Source organism: Medicago truncatula, chromosome 7 (assembly GCF_003473485.1).
Source record: "Medicago truncatula cultivar Jemalong A17 chromosome 7, MtrunA17r5.0-ANR, whole genome shotgun sequence".
Lineage (NCBI taxonomy): Eukaryota > Viridiplantae > Streptophyta > Magnoliopsida > Fabales > Fabaceae > Medicago > Medicago truncatula.
Window position 1 is genome coordinate 2282000 of NC_053048.1, and position 17627 is coordinate 2299626.

The 17627-nt window shown below is 34.2% G+C and overlaps 3 protein-coding genes across 3 annotated transcripts; 1 reads left to right on the top strand and 2 right to left on the bottom strand.

Moving 5' to 3' along the window:
* The first annotated feature begins 309 nt into the window (after window positions 1-309).
* LOC11406963 (AP2-like ethylene-responsive transcription factor At1g16060) lies at window positions 310-2695 on the top strand. Its single transcript, XM_024770259.2, has 8 exons — window positions 310-717; window positions 809-891; window positions 1041-1049; window positions 1139-1227; window positions 1514-1587; window positions 1702-1752; window positions 1846-1922; window positions 2028-2695. Exons 1-8 carry the CDS (start codon window positions 497-499, stop codon window positions 2609-2611), a joined length of 1188 nt encoding a protein of 395 aa, XP_024626027.1. The 5' UTR covers window positions 310-496; the 3' UTR covers window positions 2612-2695.
* Window positions 2696-4928: 2233 nt separating this feature from the next.
* On the bottom strand, window positions 4929-10347 carry LOC11422955 (receptor-like protein 6). The gene is made up of 6 exons (XM_039827564.1): window positions 10307-10347; window positions 8573-8703; window positions 7529-7742; window positions 6330-7370; window positions 5108-5351; window positions 4929-4979 (listed from the first exon to the last, which is right to left on the bottom strand). Exons 1-6 carry the CDS (start codon window positions 10345-10347, stop codon window positions 4929-4931), a joined length of 1722 nt encoding a protein of 573 aa, XP_039683498.1.
* Window positions 10348-14369: 4022 nt separating this feature from the next.
* LOC11409111 (receptor-like protein 7) lies at window positions 14370-17090 on the bottom strand. The gene has a single exon (XM_003621073.3). It carries the CDS (start codon window positions 17088-17090, stop codon window positions 14370-14372), a length of 2721 nt encoding a protein of 906 aa, XP_003621121.1.
* Window positions 17091-17627: the final 537 nt, after the last annotated feature.

Here is a 17627-nt window from a genome sequence, read left to right on the forward strand (position 1 = left end):
CAGTTGTTTAATACATATTCAATACCTATGATCTAGCCAAAATTGTTCTATATTTAGAGACACAGTAAATATCTACCACTTATAGCATATATATATTTTTTTTGGTACTACGTATTTTTTCTATTACTAGCAAATTTGTTAAATATACACATATTACCTAGTAAAAGTAGGGTTTTGACTTAACTTTTGGGACATCATTATCACTTTGGGAAAGTGGTTCTTAATTAAGCAAATAAAATACTTTTGTAATTAGAGCTGGCTACACAAAATTCCCCATGAAATTATCGTCACCCTTGTTTGTAACTTCAATCATTTAGTTTTGTTGGTAACAATAAATACAAAACAACATAATAATACCAAAAAAACCATGCATCATACAATTATTATATAACACACCTTGCACACATTGTATCAAGTTCAGTACTAAGTAGAGAAGAATTAGGAACAAACTCTTTCTTACCTAACATTAACAACATCAAATAAATACAAGAAATTTATGGCAATGTTGATAGAAAACGAAGTCATGTGTTTAGGAAAGAGTCAAAGATCCATGGATGGAAAAGAGGTAAAAGGAGCACGTCGTGTTAAGAGACAAAGAAGAGATGCTATTGTACCAAAAATAGGTGATGATGCTAACAAGATGGCACAGAAACAAGTTGGAGAAAATTCTACAACTAACACTTCAAAGAGAAGCTCAAGATTTCGTGGTGTTAGCAGGTTAAAAAACTTGAATATACACCAAAATCTGAACCGTCCAGCTATGAATTACTTGTGCTTATTTTTCTAATCACAGTTGAACTGTAAATAGGCATAGATGGACGGGTCGATTTGAAGCTCACTTGTGGGACAAGCTTTCTTGGAACACAACACAAAAGAAGAAAGGGAAGCAAGGTAAAATTTCTTTCTTTATGTTTTAGCATTAACCCTGTTAATATATTGTTGCTCATTTCATTTGTTAACAACTCTAACATTTTTTTTCTTCATGTTTATGATGCTTTCCATTTGGAATTTTGGCTGGATTTTGATATTGGAACTAAAAGTTTACCTTGGTGAGTATCTTATATATTAAAGCCATTTCGATAAATTCATTATTTTATTTAAGTATAAGATGAGAAGTTATATGTTTCAAATATTGTAGGGGCTTATGATGAAGAAGAATCTGCTGCAAGAGCATATGATTTAGCTGCACTTAAGTATTGGGGAACATCAACTTTCACTAATTTTCCGGTATGATGATAGTAAGTTAGCAACTAGCTATGAATAATGGATTCGGATCGACTGCAATCAACAATCTCAAGCGTTCACGTAATCAGTATATTAGCGGTTGTTTGATCAATCCAAATCGAACGGTTCAGATCGTCCAATCTTGAGCCAACGACCATAAATGTATTGACTACGTGAATGCGTGAGATTGTGACGGTTGGCAATCCAAATCCATGAAATACTAATATATAATTTGTGTGGTCTAGATGCAAATGATTGATTCATTTAACACTCCTTAAAATTTCAACAGATATCAGATTATGATAAAGAGATAGAGATAATGAATACTATGACCAAAGAGGAGTACTTGGCCACATTAAGAAGGTAAATACTAAATAATACTAGAAGATAAGAATTTCTTAATATATGTTTGTGTAAATTCTGCCATAGGTCACCCTATCATGAGGAAATGACATTTTTATAAAATTGATTTAACAGAAAAAGCAGTGGCTTTTCAAGAGGTGTCTCAAAGTATAGAGGTGTTGCAAGGTGATAATACTTCTAATATTCAACAATAATTGGCTTATGAATTGTTTGTGATCATCATAAATCACTAATTAATACTTGATGAATATTTTGCAGGCACCATCATAATGGTAGATGGGAAGCAAGGATAGGGAGAGTTTTTGGAAACAAATATCTCTATCTTGGAACCTATAGTAAGTTTAATTTCAACATGCCATCATGTTATGACTAAAATAAAGATATAGCTATCTTTCATTCTATAAAATTTCAGTAACATATCTTATTATTTACCAATATAGGTACACAAGAAGAAGCTGCACGTGCTTATGATATAGCTGCAATTGAGTACAGAGGAATTCATGCTGTGACCAATTTTGAATTGAGTAGCTACATAAAATGGTTAAAGCCAGAAACTACTACAGAAGAAAATCATGAATCACAAATATTACAAAAAGAGTCTCGAACATTAGCACCCCCTAATAACTCTACTCTATTGCAAGAATCAAAGTTATTAGCCCTTCAAAAGAGCTTTTTCATTCCAAATGACCTGAATTCAACTGAAAAGCAAGAATCATCATTTGAAAACAAAAACTATCATTTCTTGAGCAACAAGTCAACTTCTCCAACCGCGCTTAGCCTTCTCCTTCGCTCTTCGTTGTTTAGAGAATTACTTGAAAAGAATTCAAATGTATCTGAGGATGAAGTTACAAAAGAGCAACAACAACAACAAATAACTAGTGATGATGAACTTGGAGGAATCTTCTATGATGGTATTGACAATATTTCATTTGACTTTGATCCCAACAGCTGCAACATAGAATTGCAAGAAAGAGACTTGCATTCAATATCTTGTTTATATCAATACTTAAATTTTGGACAATAAAATAATGACTTTCGTTAAAAGGACATATAATTGATGCGAGGATATGTAAATGAAAATCACGATATGTTGAAAGCATACGTGTAATTTAAATTCCATAATGATATATACATGTTTCAATTGCAACTCATTGTTCATGTTCTATAAAGTAGCGACACAAGTGCAGACACCAAAGACACGAACAAATATATTATTTAATGCAATCATATATTATTATTATTATTATTATTATTATTATTATTATTATTATTATTTTCATTCTTTCTTCTATTGCATCGTAATATGTGTATGCTTAATGCTCGAATCTCGCATATTAACTCTCCCAACTATGATTCAAGTTTAAGGTCCAATTCCTTTATTTGATGATACCCTGCCGTTTTATTTTTTCCAGAAGACATATCAAATGACAACAGACATTGAAAAACTCACACGCTAGTGAAGGAGTTGGGGCATGAATCTCGGTCACAATGTTTGGCCTAACAATTTCGGCATATTTGTCCGTAAAACTAAGCCTTATGGACTAATACACTACACTTTTATTTCTAGATGTGCAACAGTAATTGAGAGAGTTTTTGGAACTAAAAAAGTAGTGTCAAATATATGCTGCAAGGATTGGATGACATTTTTATTCTGAAAAAGGTAATGGTAATGACCAGTCTAATACCAATTTTTTTTTTTCAAAGATTAATCACAAATACTACCACAAGAGTCTCAAACAGTGGCATCTCCAAATAACTCTCTACTCTAATACAGGAATCAAAGTCATCAGCCCTTTAAAAGAGATTTTTCATTCCAAGTTAACTAGAGTAATGGCATAAGACAGAGCATGTTAATGTTAACAGATGCTAATCTAGCTCGCAGTGGCACCTGGCGCTTGGGTGCAATCTACTGTGACAGCAACAGAAAGGTGTTGGCATCTGCTACTTAATGCGAGGGTTTGAAGATCCAACCACGGCGGAAGCTATGGTGCTCTATAAATCTGCGCAAATGGCGATAGATTGTTGTTTTCGCCGATTGAATTTGAAAGTGATAATGAAGTGCTCATCAGAATGTTGAATCACAGGGATTTGGGAACTAGAACTTATATTGGGAATATAGTCAAAGGCATCCGCGATAAAACTAGAAGTTATTCCACTCGCATAGTTTCCTTCTATGTAAATGATTTGATCAATTAATAAATCTCAAATCTGAATTACAAGTAATTCACAACATTCGTTGCAAGTCTTTCAACATCAAAACTTCATACAAAGCACAGTCATACTAGAGGCAATTACAACAACAAAATAAGAAAATAAATTACTTGATTAGTTTCAATAATTACTTGATTGTGCAGGACTTTTTCATGCGTTTCAGGAACAAATTTTGAGCTCAGTTTATGGGTTGCTGCTTTCAGCAATCAGTGGAAAATAGTTTTGCTCCTTCATGAATAAACTATATAACAAGGTTATTTATTTCAGAATAATTTTTTCGTTATTAATGGAAATTTTGTTTTGAGTTATTAAGAGAAAGGTTGTAAATTGATAACAAAGGCATATAAGTTGTGCACCATCATGGACAACATATTGGTGAAGATGCAATTACAAGAACAAAAGGAAACTAAAACAAATAAGAACCATAAATAGAGAGGACTTAGAAAATTATTTCTTTGAAATTCAGCAAAAAGTCCACCACCATACCCAATCGGAACTGCTTTCCATTCCACCCTGAACAACTGTTGAGAGAAAGATCTAGTGCTTCAAGGTTAGTTGCTTGAGAAGTTGAGAAAAACGAAATCTTTCAAGCCGCCTATGACATTTGGTATCTCTTGGAGCCTTTCTAGTTGAGCAAAGCTTCCATGATTTTGTTTCTTGAAATATTAATTGCAATTGCAGTGCAAAACTCTTGGAGCCTATCAATAGATGGTGCTTGCAGAGAAATTAGATTTTTGAGTGTGTCTCGTAAAATAGATGAAATTGTCACATAACTTTTTGAAGCATCTCAAGTTTTGTTGAGCTTTGAATTATGCTTTACAAGACTAGAAAATTTCAGTTGCAATAGATTAACTGAACTACCTACAAGACTATAGACAATTATTGTTGAGCTACCAATAGATTATCCTTTCTACTTGATGCTTTCTTGAAGTTGTTAAGCCTAGCTAGAGACAATAATTTGTACAACTGTGAAGAAACTCATATAATGAAGAAATTGATTAAATATTGCATAATCTAATACAGCTTCAATTTTGAAGTGAAAATAACTAGCAAAAAAAAAGACTATATATACCTCAATGAATTACCAAAATGTAATTCAATGCACGCTCTTTCAAACAACTTTATTGCTTTTACACAGAAAGGAAACTCTTACAATATGCAATTACAAGAACAGAAGAAAACTGAAACAAATAAGAACCATAAATAGAGAGGACTATAACATAAAAACAACTCATTAATGTCTCTTAAAAATCTTATTAAGCAAAATTATAACTGAAACGCTAAGGCAATCTCTACACCATGCAAATACCTGGAGAAAGTAAGTGTTTCCCAATGCCACTCCAGCATCAAGTCCACCGCCATATCCAATCAGAACTACTGTCCAATATAATTCAAAGAACGATGATCCTGAGTCGTCGTCGTCATCATCAGAAGTAGAAGGCCCTGCATGATCTATACACTTCTTTAACAACTGATCACCACACAGATCTTGATTACCCTCAAACGAGTCATCTTTGAATGTAGAAAACTGATTATTTTGTGGTATAGGACCTCTGAGATTGTTAAAGGACACATTTAAGAACTCCAAAATGGTGATTTCTGTCAACTGTTAGGGAACTTTCCCTGAAAGACTGTTGAGGGAAAGATCTAGTGCTTCAAGGTTTATAAGCTTCCCTAAGGATGATGGTATGCTACCAGTAAGGAGGTTATTTGACAAGTTGAGCAAAACAAGACCCTTCAAGTCTTCTATCACTTGCGGTATCTCTCCACTGATTTTGTTGCTTGAAATATCAATGGCTATTAAATTGTACAAATTTTGAAGCTTGATATAAACCCTTGAAAATCCTTTGTTAGACATTGTGAACGAATAGAAATTATCTTCTTTTGTAAGAGATAGTCCTTCTTTGTTCAAACTTTTGTAAGACTCGTATTGTAATTGACTTGTGTTGGAAGTATTCATTGCTTTCCAACTTTGGATCATTTCTGTTGGAAAACTGCCAGAGAACTCATTGTGAGAAAGGGTCAATGATGTGAAGCTTGGAAAATGTGCATTTTATGTTGCCAGAACACCTAATGTCTCCATGGAATTCATTGTTACTTAAAGACAATACCTTCAACTCGGTAAATCTCCCAGCCAGAATGGAAATGAATCATTGATATTGTTATGACTAACATCGATGAACTCTAGCCTTCTGTTGTTTACCAATTCCCTTGGCAACTCACCCTGCAGATTGTTGTTACTGAGATCAATCATCTGAAGATAATTTCCTATCATGTATGTTTGAGGAATGAGGCCAGACAATTTGTTCACACCTAGATCCAGATTTTCTAAAGATTGGCTAAAGTTCCCCAGACATGAAGGAACATTACCGCTTAAGTTGTTGAACGATAAATCAAGAATCAATAGTGATTGAGATTGCATATGGATGGGGATATTTCTCCGGTCAATGAATTGTGGTTATACCAAGCCATGTAGACTTTGTTTCTTCCACAACCAATTGGGTAGCGATGTTATATTGTTTAATGACAACCGAAGAAAGTCCAGATCAGCCATATCTCTTATAAATGTTGGAATCTCAACTAAATTGCATGAAGCCAGTACTAAGGATTGAATTGCATAATCAATCATACGAGATGAACTATTTCCACTATGCAATGACAGTTTGTTGAATGATAAATTTAGAATTATTAGATTTTTGAACTTCAAAAAAGTGTCAAGCTCTAGCTTTCCATGCAAAAAATTATAGGCTAGGTTCAAGATACCTAAATTTGTTTGGTTCATTATCCAAGATGGAATTTCACCCATTATACTGCTATTTCTTGCAATAAATACTTCTAGCGTGAGATTTGCAAAAGATAATGGGATTCCACTGCCAATATTGACTGATGATATATCCAATCCAGTTAATGATGAAAGCCTACCTACCCATGAAAAGGTTTCAATAGTAAATTCATTCAAAGCAACCTCCAAGGTGCGTAGCTTGGTAAGATTTGCCAAGGATGCAGAAGGGTAGCCCTTAAATTTGTTATTTCTAAGGAATATCGCCTTGAGTTGTGTGAGGTTTCCAAGTGAAGAAGGAATATATCCAAAAAAATGGCAATCTCGAATTTTTAGGACAATTAAAGAACTAAGCTTTCCAATGGATACAGGCAGTGCACCATAGAAACCCGTATCATCAAGTAGTAACTGGGTGAGTGAACTAGATTGAAAATTAGGAAAACTACCATTGAGATTTTGATTATATCCCAAATCCAGAAGTTCCAAGTTTGGAAGACGAAATACTCCAACAGGAAATTCACCATACAATTCAGAATTGTAAAGAGATAGTTTTTTCAACGAAGTTAGATTTGTGAGTGTGTCTGGTAAAGTAGATGAAATAGTCACAAAACTAAGTAGAAGAGTTTCATGTTTTGTTGAGTTTTGAATTATGCTTTTGAGGCTGGACAATTTTAATTGCAACAGATTGGATGTACTACCTTTAGGATGTACTACAGCTCTAAAGCCTCCAAGATCAAGAGAGAGCAACATGAACAACTGTGAAACTTGTGGTGGAATTTCTCTAGAAAATAAGCTAAGAGTGTGTTTGGATGGGGGAATGTTTTGAGCGAATGTAATGTTTTGAGGGAATTCAACTACTTTGAGGTGAGTTCAAACAATAAAATTCACCTTGAAGTAGTTGAATTCCCTCAAAACATTACTTTCCCTCAAAATATTCCCCCATCCAAACACACTCTAAGAGAAAGGTTCAGAAATTTTAGTCGTGGAAGCTCACCTATCTTAGACGGGATTTTGGAGTAATTGAAGTCATTGTCAGAAAGATCAAGAACTTGAAGGTGCACAAGGTGAAATAGACTGCTATTTGCAACCAATGTACCGTAGAGTTGACTGCTACTAAGATCAATGTGAATCACTTGATTTGTGTGCTGATGACATTTAATGCCATCTGTTGTGAATCCGGTTGAAACTCACACCAATGAAAAACAAAGATGTGTGGAGCAAGAGATAGTGGTAATCTATGAGTCAAATGGTTTCCAAGCAAACAACAACAAAAACCGCCCTAGACTTGTTTAGAGCAAAACCACACAAAGAGATACCAAAGCAAAAAAAAACAAGATAAGCAATAAAAGGAAGAACAAAACACCAAGAAGATTGTTGACCCAGTTCAGCCAATATGGCCTAATCTGGGGGAGAGAGCAGCTCTCCAATCCAATATGATGAAAGTGTTACAAAGGGTTACAAGAAACAATAGCATTCAAGCTTACACAAGAACAAGCCCTAGATTCTACCCATATGTTGTTTCCCCACTCTCACAATATGAACCCTAAAAGAGAAGACACTAGAGGAAGCTTTAGATCCTCCCCCAACTAATGAACTCCTCACTACCCAAGGTGATTACAATGTTTTTCCCAACCCAAGAGACACTCTCTACAAAGACACTCAACCCTTTGGTTCCCTCCTTTGTAATCCAAGTTCTCTCTCTAAGCTCTTCCAAGCTCTCTTTTCAAATCTGCACAAGAACACAATATATACTAGCCTTCCTCTGAAGCAATCGTGCCACGATTTCCAGATCGTGTCACGATTTGCGTACAACCCAAGGTATGACCAGTCCTTATCAAGGATACTTAACGAGCAAGTTTCTGAATCGTGTCACGATTTCCCAAGATCGTGCCACGATTTGGCGTCCTGCAAACTAGCTCACGGCACCTCAAATCGTGTCACGATGCCAAAATCGTGTCACGATTTCTCTGTTCTTCCAGACCACAAATTTGAAGCCAATATCAACACCATCCCATGAGCAGCAATCTGTGCTGGAATTCCAAGATGCTGCTTTAGGATAACTGAGAGGGTACTCGGAGGCTTTCTTGTTGATGTTAAAGCCTTCCTTAAATTGTAAGAAAGCATGGCTTTCATCATCATGACACTTTGGCTTAATTAAAGAAAAACATGTAGTAAATGTGAAAGTGAAAAGTGAATAAAGGAAAAGAAATTTTACAAACAAAACAAGAGACCAGACAAACACCAATATTGTATCTTAATATTTTGAGCTGAAAGTTTTGAATGAAATGCTAGACACATACTAAGTGGTTCTTATAGCAAAGGAATGGAGTGTATATAACAAATAAAAATGTTTTGTAGTGAACTTGATTATCATTGACCGGGCATTTTGGTTTAGGACTAACCTCACAAGTCTATATCTTGGCTTAGCCCATTGGAGAGGCTAACTTGATCAACTCCAAAAAAAATTTGTCTCCATTATTGTTTAAATTCCAGAAAGATATTTGCATCTTGGGTCTTATAGTTGATTCTACAATTTTATTTCATCTTTATTGTATTAATTTCAGACGCATGCATTTTATATAAGACTTTGATGCAATGTCCATTATCATTTGACTTCCACAATTTTCACTTTATGTCCATTCATTGCTTTTGCTTTCTATTTTCTGTAAATTTGTCTCTATTGTTAGACTCAGCAATTTGCTCTGATTTTTTTGCTACTTGCATTTTTTGAAAACAATTTAGTAATATTTTCTGTCAGTTGTTCCTGTCCAATTCATTTCGTATTAAACACAACCATTTGTTTTCTCCCTTCATATACTCAACATTTTATTATTTGGTTGTATGCATAAAATTCAATCTAGAACTGACTATCCATGTAGAACTTGCACAAAATTATTAATAATCACTTTATAAAGTTAAGCATTTCCATAATTAGAATGACACAAGCTACTGTATTGTAAAATTAACTAGTTTTATATGTAAAATAATTTGATTAAAAAAATGCATTTTAGGACTACAATTTCTTTTACTAACATTTTAAGACTACAAATATTAATGGAAGATATTTTAGTAGTGGTGTGGAATACTTTTGGAAAAATGGAAGATATTTTAGTAATGAGACGTGAAAAGTAGGATCCCAATGCTTGTATGCTATAGTTTCTTACTATGAGTCGGGGTCTTTTTGATAATTTGGAGAGAGGGCTTTGGGTATTGGAAAGAAAATAAACCAAGTAGAAATCATACATTTTGTTTTAGAGATTGTCTTCCCCAAAATGTGGCAATCTTCCTAAGCCTTGGCCATAGAAGAAAGACATTAAAAAAACAATGCCTAGACCAATATATCAATGTTTATTCCATGTAAGAGAATTAAGGCTCAAAAAACATACTAAAAGAAATAAACTAGAAATCAGTGGATGTTATAGACAACTATTATGATTCTCAGGCAATCGATGAAACTGCTCAAAAAAATGAAATGAAAGTTTCAAAGAGCCCAAGAAGGGCAGTCTTCTAGCGGTACTGGTTAAGGTCATATAACAGCACTTAAACCAGGGATAAGAGGAATAATATAGTTGGAGCATATTACACTGACTTCGGAACTAATAAAAAAACAAATCTACCAAGAAACACAATCTAGAAGGGCCCAAGAAGCGTACAAATTGAAAGAGGGAAAACACCATCTATCCACCAATGCAACAATCAAACATATAACACATTAGATGCATATCATACCTGATCAATGTCCTTACAGACAGCAAGTTCCTCATGACCATATCGGTAGCTGTAAAAAATAAGTCGGTCATTAGTAAAATAAGCATTACAAAGTAGTATATTGATTTATTTATTTTTAAATATTCAAGTGAAGGATGAGAGCTTCCAACAAACCGAAGTTAGAGTACAACTTCCTACGGTCATCTCTGGTAAGCTCAGTTCCAATGCTGCACAACGTGGAAACCATGGATGCTAGTTATGCAGGTATCCAAATAAACGAAAACATTGTACAAAACCTTCTTAGTGATTTACCTGTTTATGGTAATATTCACAGCCCTTCTATCAGCCTCAAAAGCTAGAAGGTCAGACATTATCTCAGCAGTAGCACCACCAAATTTCTGTTTGCGAATAACATTGAAGTTGGGGAAATCACAAGGGAGTGCAAATAAATAGCTGACAAAAAAGAGAGTTGGACCGTTCACCTAACAAAATCTGTAAAAATCTGTAAAGAGTGTTCCTCATTATTTCGATGTTCATGTCATCCAAATCCTGAAAATTAACCAAAAGCATGAGCACATACTTCAAAAAAGAAAAAACCAGTTGCATATTCCTCTTTTTGTCCGTTTTTTCTTTGTTCTCTGTTATAGTACTCTGTATATACAACTCAAATTAGGCTCTTTTTTTTCCCCCCTTCATGATTGCAGGTTTGTTAGTTTTGAGCAGAGAACTATGATTCTCGAATGAATGATTGAATTGCTGTTAGATATCAATTCTCCAAACTTTGATTCAAATGTGAGGTCCAATTCCTGTTAGATATCAAATTAATCACTTCTGTTTTTGTGATTTTGACTATAATTTGTGGGGACATAGTAATCCTATATATGATTAGTAAATGACATTTTTATAAAATTGATTTTACAGAAAGAGCAGAAAGAGGTGTCTCAAAGTATAGGGGTGCTGAAAGGTAATAAATACTCCGAATATGCAACAATAATTGGCTTATAAATTATTTATGATCAACATAAATCACTAACACGTGATGAATATTTTGGAAACAAATATCTCTATCTTGGAACCTATAGTAAGTTTAATTTTCACATGCCAACATGGTATGACTAAAAAATTAAAATAAGTATTTATTTTAAGTCACTGAGAGAATACATGGAACAATAATTGTAAGTGTTCAATTTAGTAGAAATAAGTTCACCAATAGTCCAGTCCCTTAGAACTATCAACTCAGGCTGCCTAGTCTGTAACTGTCAACTTTTTATTTAGTAAATGGACATTTTAGTCTTTGAAATTATAATGGTCGGTCAAGCTATACTCTAAAATTTGCGAAACAGTAATTTAGAAATCAATTTAAGGGACAAAATTACTTTTGTGCAAACTAAGGATAAAATTAACGTATCTTACCATTTCAAGAATTTAAAAGCCTTTTTACGCCAATTTTTTTCTTATGAATCAGAACGACGATTCACCAAAAATAAAAGACTAAAAGGTGCACTCACATGATTATACACATACAGAAAATAAAGATATAGCTATCTTTCATAAAAATCTCAATAACATATCTTATTGTTTACCAATATAGGTACACAAGATGAAGCTTCATGTGCTTAAGATATAGCGCCAATTGAGTACAGAGGAATTCATGCTGTAACCAATTTTGAATTGAGTAGCTACATAAAATGGTTAAAGCCAGAAAGTAGTACAGAAGCAAAACATGAATCACAAATATTACAAAAAGAGTCTCGAACATTAACACCCCCGAATAACTCTACTCTATTACAAGAGTCAAAGTTATTAGCCCTTCAAAAGAGCTTTTTCATTCCAAATGACCTGAATTCAACTGAAAAGCAAGAATCATCATTTGAAAACAAAAACTATCATTTCTTGAGCAACAAGTCAACTTCTCCAACCGCGCTTAGCCTTCTCCTTCGCTCTTCGTTGTTTAGAGAATTACTTGAAAAGAAATCAAATGTATCTGAGGATGAAGTTACAAAAGAGCAACAACAACAACAAATAACTAGTGATGATGAACTTGGAGGAATCTTCTACGATGGTATTGACAATATTTCATTTGACTTTGATCCCAACAGCTGCAACATAGAATTGCAAGAAAGAGACTTGCATTCAATATCTTGTTTATATCAATACTTAAATTTTGGACAATAAAATAATGACTTTCGTTAAAAGGACATATAATTGATGCGAGGATATGTAAATGAAAATCACGATACATTGAAAGCATACGTGTAATTTAAATCCCATAATGATATATACATGTTTCAATTGCAACTCATTGTTCATGTTCTATAAAGTAGTGACACAAGCGCAGACACCAAAGACACGAACAAATATATTATTTAATGCAATCATATATTATTATTATTATTATTATTATTATTATTATTATTATTATTATTATTATTTTCATTCTTTCTTCTATTGCATCGTAATATGTGTATGCTTAATGCTCGAATCTCGCATATTAACTTTCCCAACTATGATTCAAGTTTAAGGTCCAATTCCTTTATTTGATGATACCCTGCCGTTTTATTTTTTCCAGAAGACATATCAAATGACAACAGACATTGAAAAACTCACACGCTAGTGAAGGAGTTGGGGCATGAATCTCGGTCACAATGTTTGGCCTAACAATTTCGGCATATTTGTCCGTAAAACTAAGGCTTATGGACTAATACACTACACTTTTATTTCTAGATGTGCAACAGTAATTGAGAGAGTTTTTGGAACTAAAAAAGTAGTGTCAATTATATGCTGCAAGGATTGGATGACATTTTTATTCTGAAAAAGGTAATGGTAATGACCAGTCTAATATTAATTTTTTTTTTTTTTAAAAATTAATCACAAATACTACCACAAGAGTCTCAAACAGTGGCATCTCCAAATAACTCTCTACTCTAATAGAGAGTAATGGCATAAGACAGAGCATATTAATGTTAACAGATGCTAATCTAGTTTGCAGTGGCACCTGGCGCTTGGGTGCAATCTACTGTGACAGAAACAGAAAGGTGTTGGCATCTGCTACTTAATGCGAGGGTTTGAAGATCCAACCACGGCGAAAGCTATGGTGCTCTATAAATCTTCGCAAATGGCGATAGATTGTTGTTTTCGCCGATTGAATTTGAAAGTGATAATGAAGTGCTCATCAGAATGTTGAATCACAGGGATTTGGGAACTAGAACTTATATTGGGAATATAGTCAAAGGCATCTGCGATAAAACTAGAAGTTATTCCACTCGCATAGTTTCCTTCTTTGTAAATGATTTGATCAATTAATAAATCTCAAATCTGAATTACAAGAGTCAAAGTTATTAGCCCTTCAAAAGAGCTTTTTCATTCCAAATGAAAAGCAAGAATCATCGTTTGAAAACAAAAACTACCATTGCTTGCTTGAGCAACAAGTCAACTTCTCCGACCGCACTTAGCCTTCTCCTTCGCTCTTCGTTGTTTAGAGAATTACTTGAAAAGAATTCAAATGTATCTGAGGATGACGTTACAAAAGAGCAACAACAAATAGCTAGTGATGATGAACTTGAAGGAATCTTCTATGATGGTATTGACAATATTTCATTTGACTTTGATCCCAACAGATGCAACATAGAATTGCAAGAAAGAGACTTGCATTCAATATTTTGTACATAGGTTGTCTTGTTTATATCTCTAATACTTAAATTTTGGGGGAAGTAATATCCTTTGGAGAAATAAAGACCATATGGATACTCATGAGGTACAATTGTATATTAATTAAAAAAATCGACGGTAAATGAGATACACAAGTCTCATTTATATGACACTTTGACAAAAAATTGTATCTAACTCTAGCTTGATTACAATTCATTTATTACCTTTGTTACACAACACCAAAACATACAAAGCATAAATACATAATAATATTTCATTGGCTGGACTTGCTTTATTTCATAATAATATTTCATACCAACAACAATTAAAATACATACAAAGCATACTCTTACTAAAGACAATCACAATAACAACATGAAATTTGAACAAATGAAAACCATTAATGCATAGGAAATATATGTTTTTTGCTTTTAACTCAAAAGATCCTTTTAAGCCATTCAAATACCTCTGGAAAGAAAGTGCTTCCCAATGAAACTCCAGCAACAAGTCCACCGCCATATCCAATCAGAACAACTGTCCAGTATAATTCAAAGAAAGACTCTGAGTCGTCATCATCATCGGAGGTAGAAGGCCCTGCATGATCTATACACTTCTTTAACAACTGATCCCCACACAGACCTTGATTACCCTCAAATGAATCACCTTTGAATGTAGAAAACTGATTATTTTGTGGTATAGGACCTGTGAGATTGTTAAATGACACATTTAAGAACTCCAAAAAGGTGATTTCAGCCAACTGTTGAGGAATTTTCCCTGAAAGACTGTTGAGAGAAAGATCTAGTGCTTCAAGGTTTGAAAGCTTCCCTAAGGAAGATGGAATGCTGCCAATAAGCATATTATTTGACAAGTTTAGCAAAACAAGACCCTTTAACTCGCCTATCATTTGTGGTATCTCTCCGCTGATTTTGTTGCTTGAAATATCAATGGCTATCAAGCTGTAAAATTTTTGAAGCTTCTCATAAACCCTGGCCAGTCCTTTGTTTGACATTGTGAAAGAATAAAACTTTTCTTCTAACGTGTGATATTGTCCTTCATAGTTCGATCTGAAGTAAGACTCGTACTGTAATTGACTTGCGTTGGAAGTATTCATTGCTTTCCAACTTTGGATCATTTCTGTTGGAAAACTGCCAGAGAAGTCATTGTGAGAAAGGTCAATGATGTGAAGTTTGGAAAATGTGCATGTCATGTTGCCAGAGCACCTAATGTCTCCATGGAATTCATTGTTAGTTAAAGACAATACCTTCAACTCGGGTAACTCTCCCATCCAGAATGGAAATGAATCATTGATATTGTTATAACTAACATCAAAGAATTCCAGCCTTCTATTGTTGACCAAAGCCCTTGGCAACTGACCCTGCAGATTGTTGTTGCTAAGATCTATCTGTTGAAGGGAATTTCCTATCATGTATGTTTGAGGAATGAGGCCAGATAATTTATTCCCTTTTAGATCCAGACTTTCTAAATATTGGCTAAAGTTCCCTAGACATGAAGGAACATTGCCGCTTAAGTTGTTGAACGATAAATCAAGTTGTGTGAGTGATTTGAGATTGCATATGGATGGGGATATTTCTCCTCTCAATGAATTGTGGTTAACAGCTAAGCCGTGTAGACTTTCTTTCTTCCACAACCATTTGGGTATCGATGTTATATTGTTATTGGACAACCTAAGAATTTCCAGATTAGCCAGATCTCTTATAAATGTTGGAATCTCAACGAAATTGCATGAATCCAGTACTAAATATTTAATTAGAGAATCAGCCATACGAGATGAACTTTTTCCACTATACAATGACAGTTTGTTATATGATAAATCTAGAAAACCTAGGTTTTTGAGGTTCAGAAATGTGTCAAGCTCTACCTTCCCATGCAAAAAATTAGAGGCTAGGTTCAAGTAAACTAAATTGGCAAGATTCATTATCCATGGTAGAATTTGACCCTTTATATTGCAATCGGTTGCACCTAAAAATTGTAGCTGGGTGAGATTTGCAAAAGATAATGAGATGTCACTGCCAATATTGACTGAGGATATGTCCAAGACATTTAATGATGAGAGCTTACCTACCCATGAGAAGGTCTCAATAGTAAATTCATTGCGACTAATATCCAAAACACTTAGTTTTGTAAGATTCGCCAAGGATGCAGAAGGGTCGCCCCTAAATTTGTTATTTCTAAGGTATATCCCCATGAGTTGTGTGAGGTTGCCAAGTGAAGAAGGAATATATCCAAAAAAATGGCAATCTGGAATTGTTAGAATAACTAAAGAACTAAGCTTTCCAATAGATACTGGCAGTGTACCAGAGAAACCTGTCTGATCAAGTGCTAACTTGGTGAGTGAACTAGATTGAAACTCGGGAAAACTACCATTGAGATTTAGATTAAATCTCAAATCCAGATATTCCAAGTTTGGAAGATGAAATACTCCAACAGGAAATTCACCATACAATTCAGAATTGTGTAGAGATAGTTTTTTCAATGAAGTTAGATTTGCGAGTGTATCTGGTAAAGTAGATGAAATTGTTACATAACTAAGAAAAAGGGTCTCAAGTTTTGTTGAGTTTTGAATTATGCTTTTGAGACTGGATAATTTGAGTTGCAGCAGATTCAGATTGTCTGTAGCCATGAAGCCTAGATCAAGAGACAACAACTTGGACAGCTGTGAAACTTGTGGTGGAATTTCTCCGGAAAATAAACTACGAGAAAGGTTCAGAAATTTTAGTTGTGAAAGCTTACCTATCTTGGATGGGATTTGAGAGTAATTGAAGTCATTGTCGGAAAGATCAAGAACTCGAAGGTGCACAAGGCGAAAGAGACTGCTATTTGCATCCATTGTACCGTAGAGTTGGCTGCTACTTAGATCAATATGAATCACATGATCAGTGTGCTCATGACATTTAATGCCATCCCATGAGCAACAATCTGTGCTGGAATTCCAAGATGCTGTTTTAGGAAAACCAAGAAGCTTATCAGAGGCAATCCTGTTGATGACAAAGCCTTCCTTAAATTGCAACAAGGCATGGCTTTCATATTGATGACACTTTGGCTGAATTTGAGGAAAACATGTAGTAAATGTGAAACAGAAAAGTGAATGCAGTAAAAGAAATTTTAGTAACAAAACAAGAGACCTGACAAACACCATTGTATTTTAATATTTTGAACTGAATGTTTTGGATGAAATGCTAGACACATACTAAGTAATTCTTATAGTAAATGAAAATGTTTTCTAGTGAATTTGATTATCATTGACCGTGCATTTTGGTTTAGGACTAACATCATAATTCTATATCTTGGCTTAGCCTATTGGAGAGGCTAACTTGATCAACTCCAAAAATACTTTGTCTCCTTTATTTCCTTAAATTCCAGGAAGGTATTTGCATCTTGGATCTTATCGTAGATTCTACAATTTTATTTAATCTTTATTGTATTTATTTCAGACCAATGCATATTATACAAGACTTTGATGTAACATAATATAATCTCTAATCAAATTATGTGGCCAATCCAATACACAAGGTCTATTGATGTTTTACCATGTAATGAGGCTTTCTTATCTTCCACAAATTTCATTTTCTGTCCATTTATGGTTTTTGCCTTCTAATTTCAGTACATTTGTCTCGATTGTTTGACTCAGCAATTTCCGCTAAGTTTCTTGCTACTTGCATCTTTGGAAAACAAT

Bases quoted from the DNA above. Each gene is read 5' to 3' on its own strand.
- LOC11406963 (XM_024770259.2), top strand. From the start codon at position 497: ATGGCAATGTTGATAGAAAACGAAGTCATGTGTTTAGGAAAGAGTCAA. The intron at 1,753-1,845 runs GTGATAATACTT...AATATTTTGCAG, and splicing joins AAGTATAGAGGTGTTGCAAG to GCACCATCATAATGGTAGAT. The intron at 1,923-2,027 runs GTAAGTTTAATT...TTACCAATATAG, and splicing joins TCTCTATCTTGGAACCTATA to GTACACAAGAAGAAGCTGCA.
- LOC11422955 (XM_039827564.1), bottom strand. From the start codon at position 10,347: ATGGTCATGAGGAACTTGCTGTCTGTAAGGACATTGATCAG. The intron at 8,704-10,306 runs GTATGATATGCA...TGATGATGAAAG, and splicing joins TCTGTAAGGACATTGATCAG to CCATGCTTTCTTACAATTTA. The intron at 7,371-7,528 runs GTGTTTGGATGG...ACACACTCTTAG, and splicing joins CTGAACCTTTCTCTTAGAGT to CTTATTTTCTAGAGAAATTC.
- LOC11409111 (XM_003621073.3), bottom strand. From the start codon at position 17,090: ATGGTGTTTGTCAGGTCTCTTGTTTTGTTACTAAAATTTCTTTTACTG.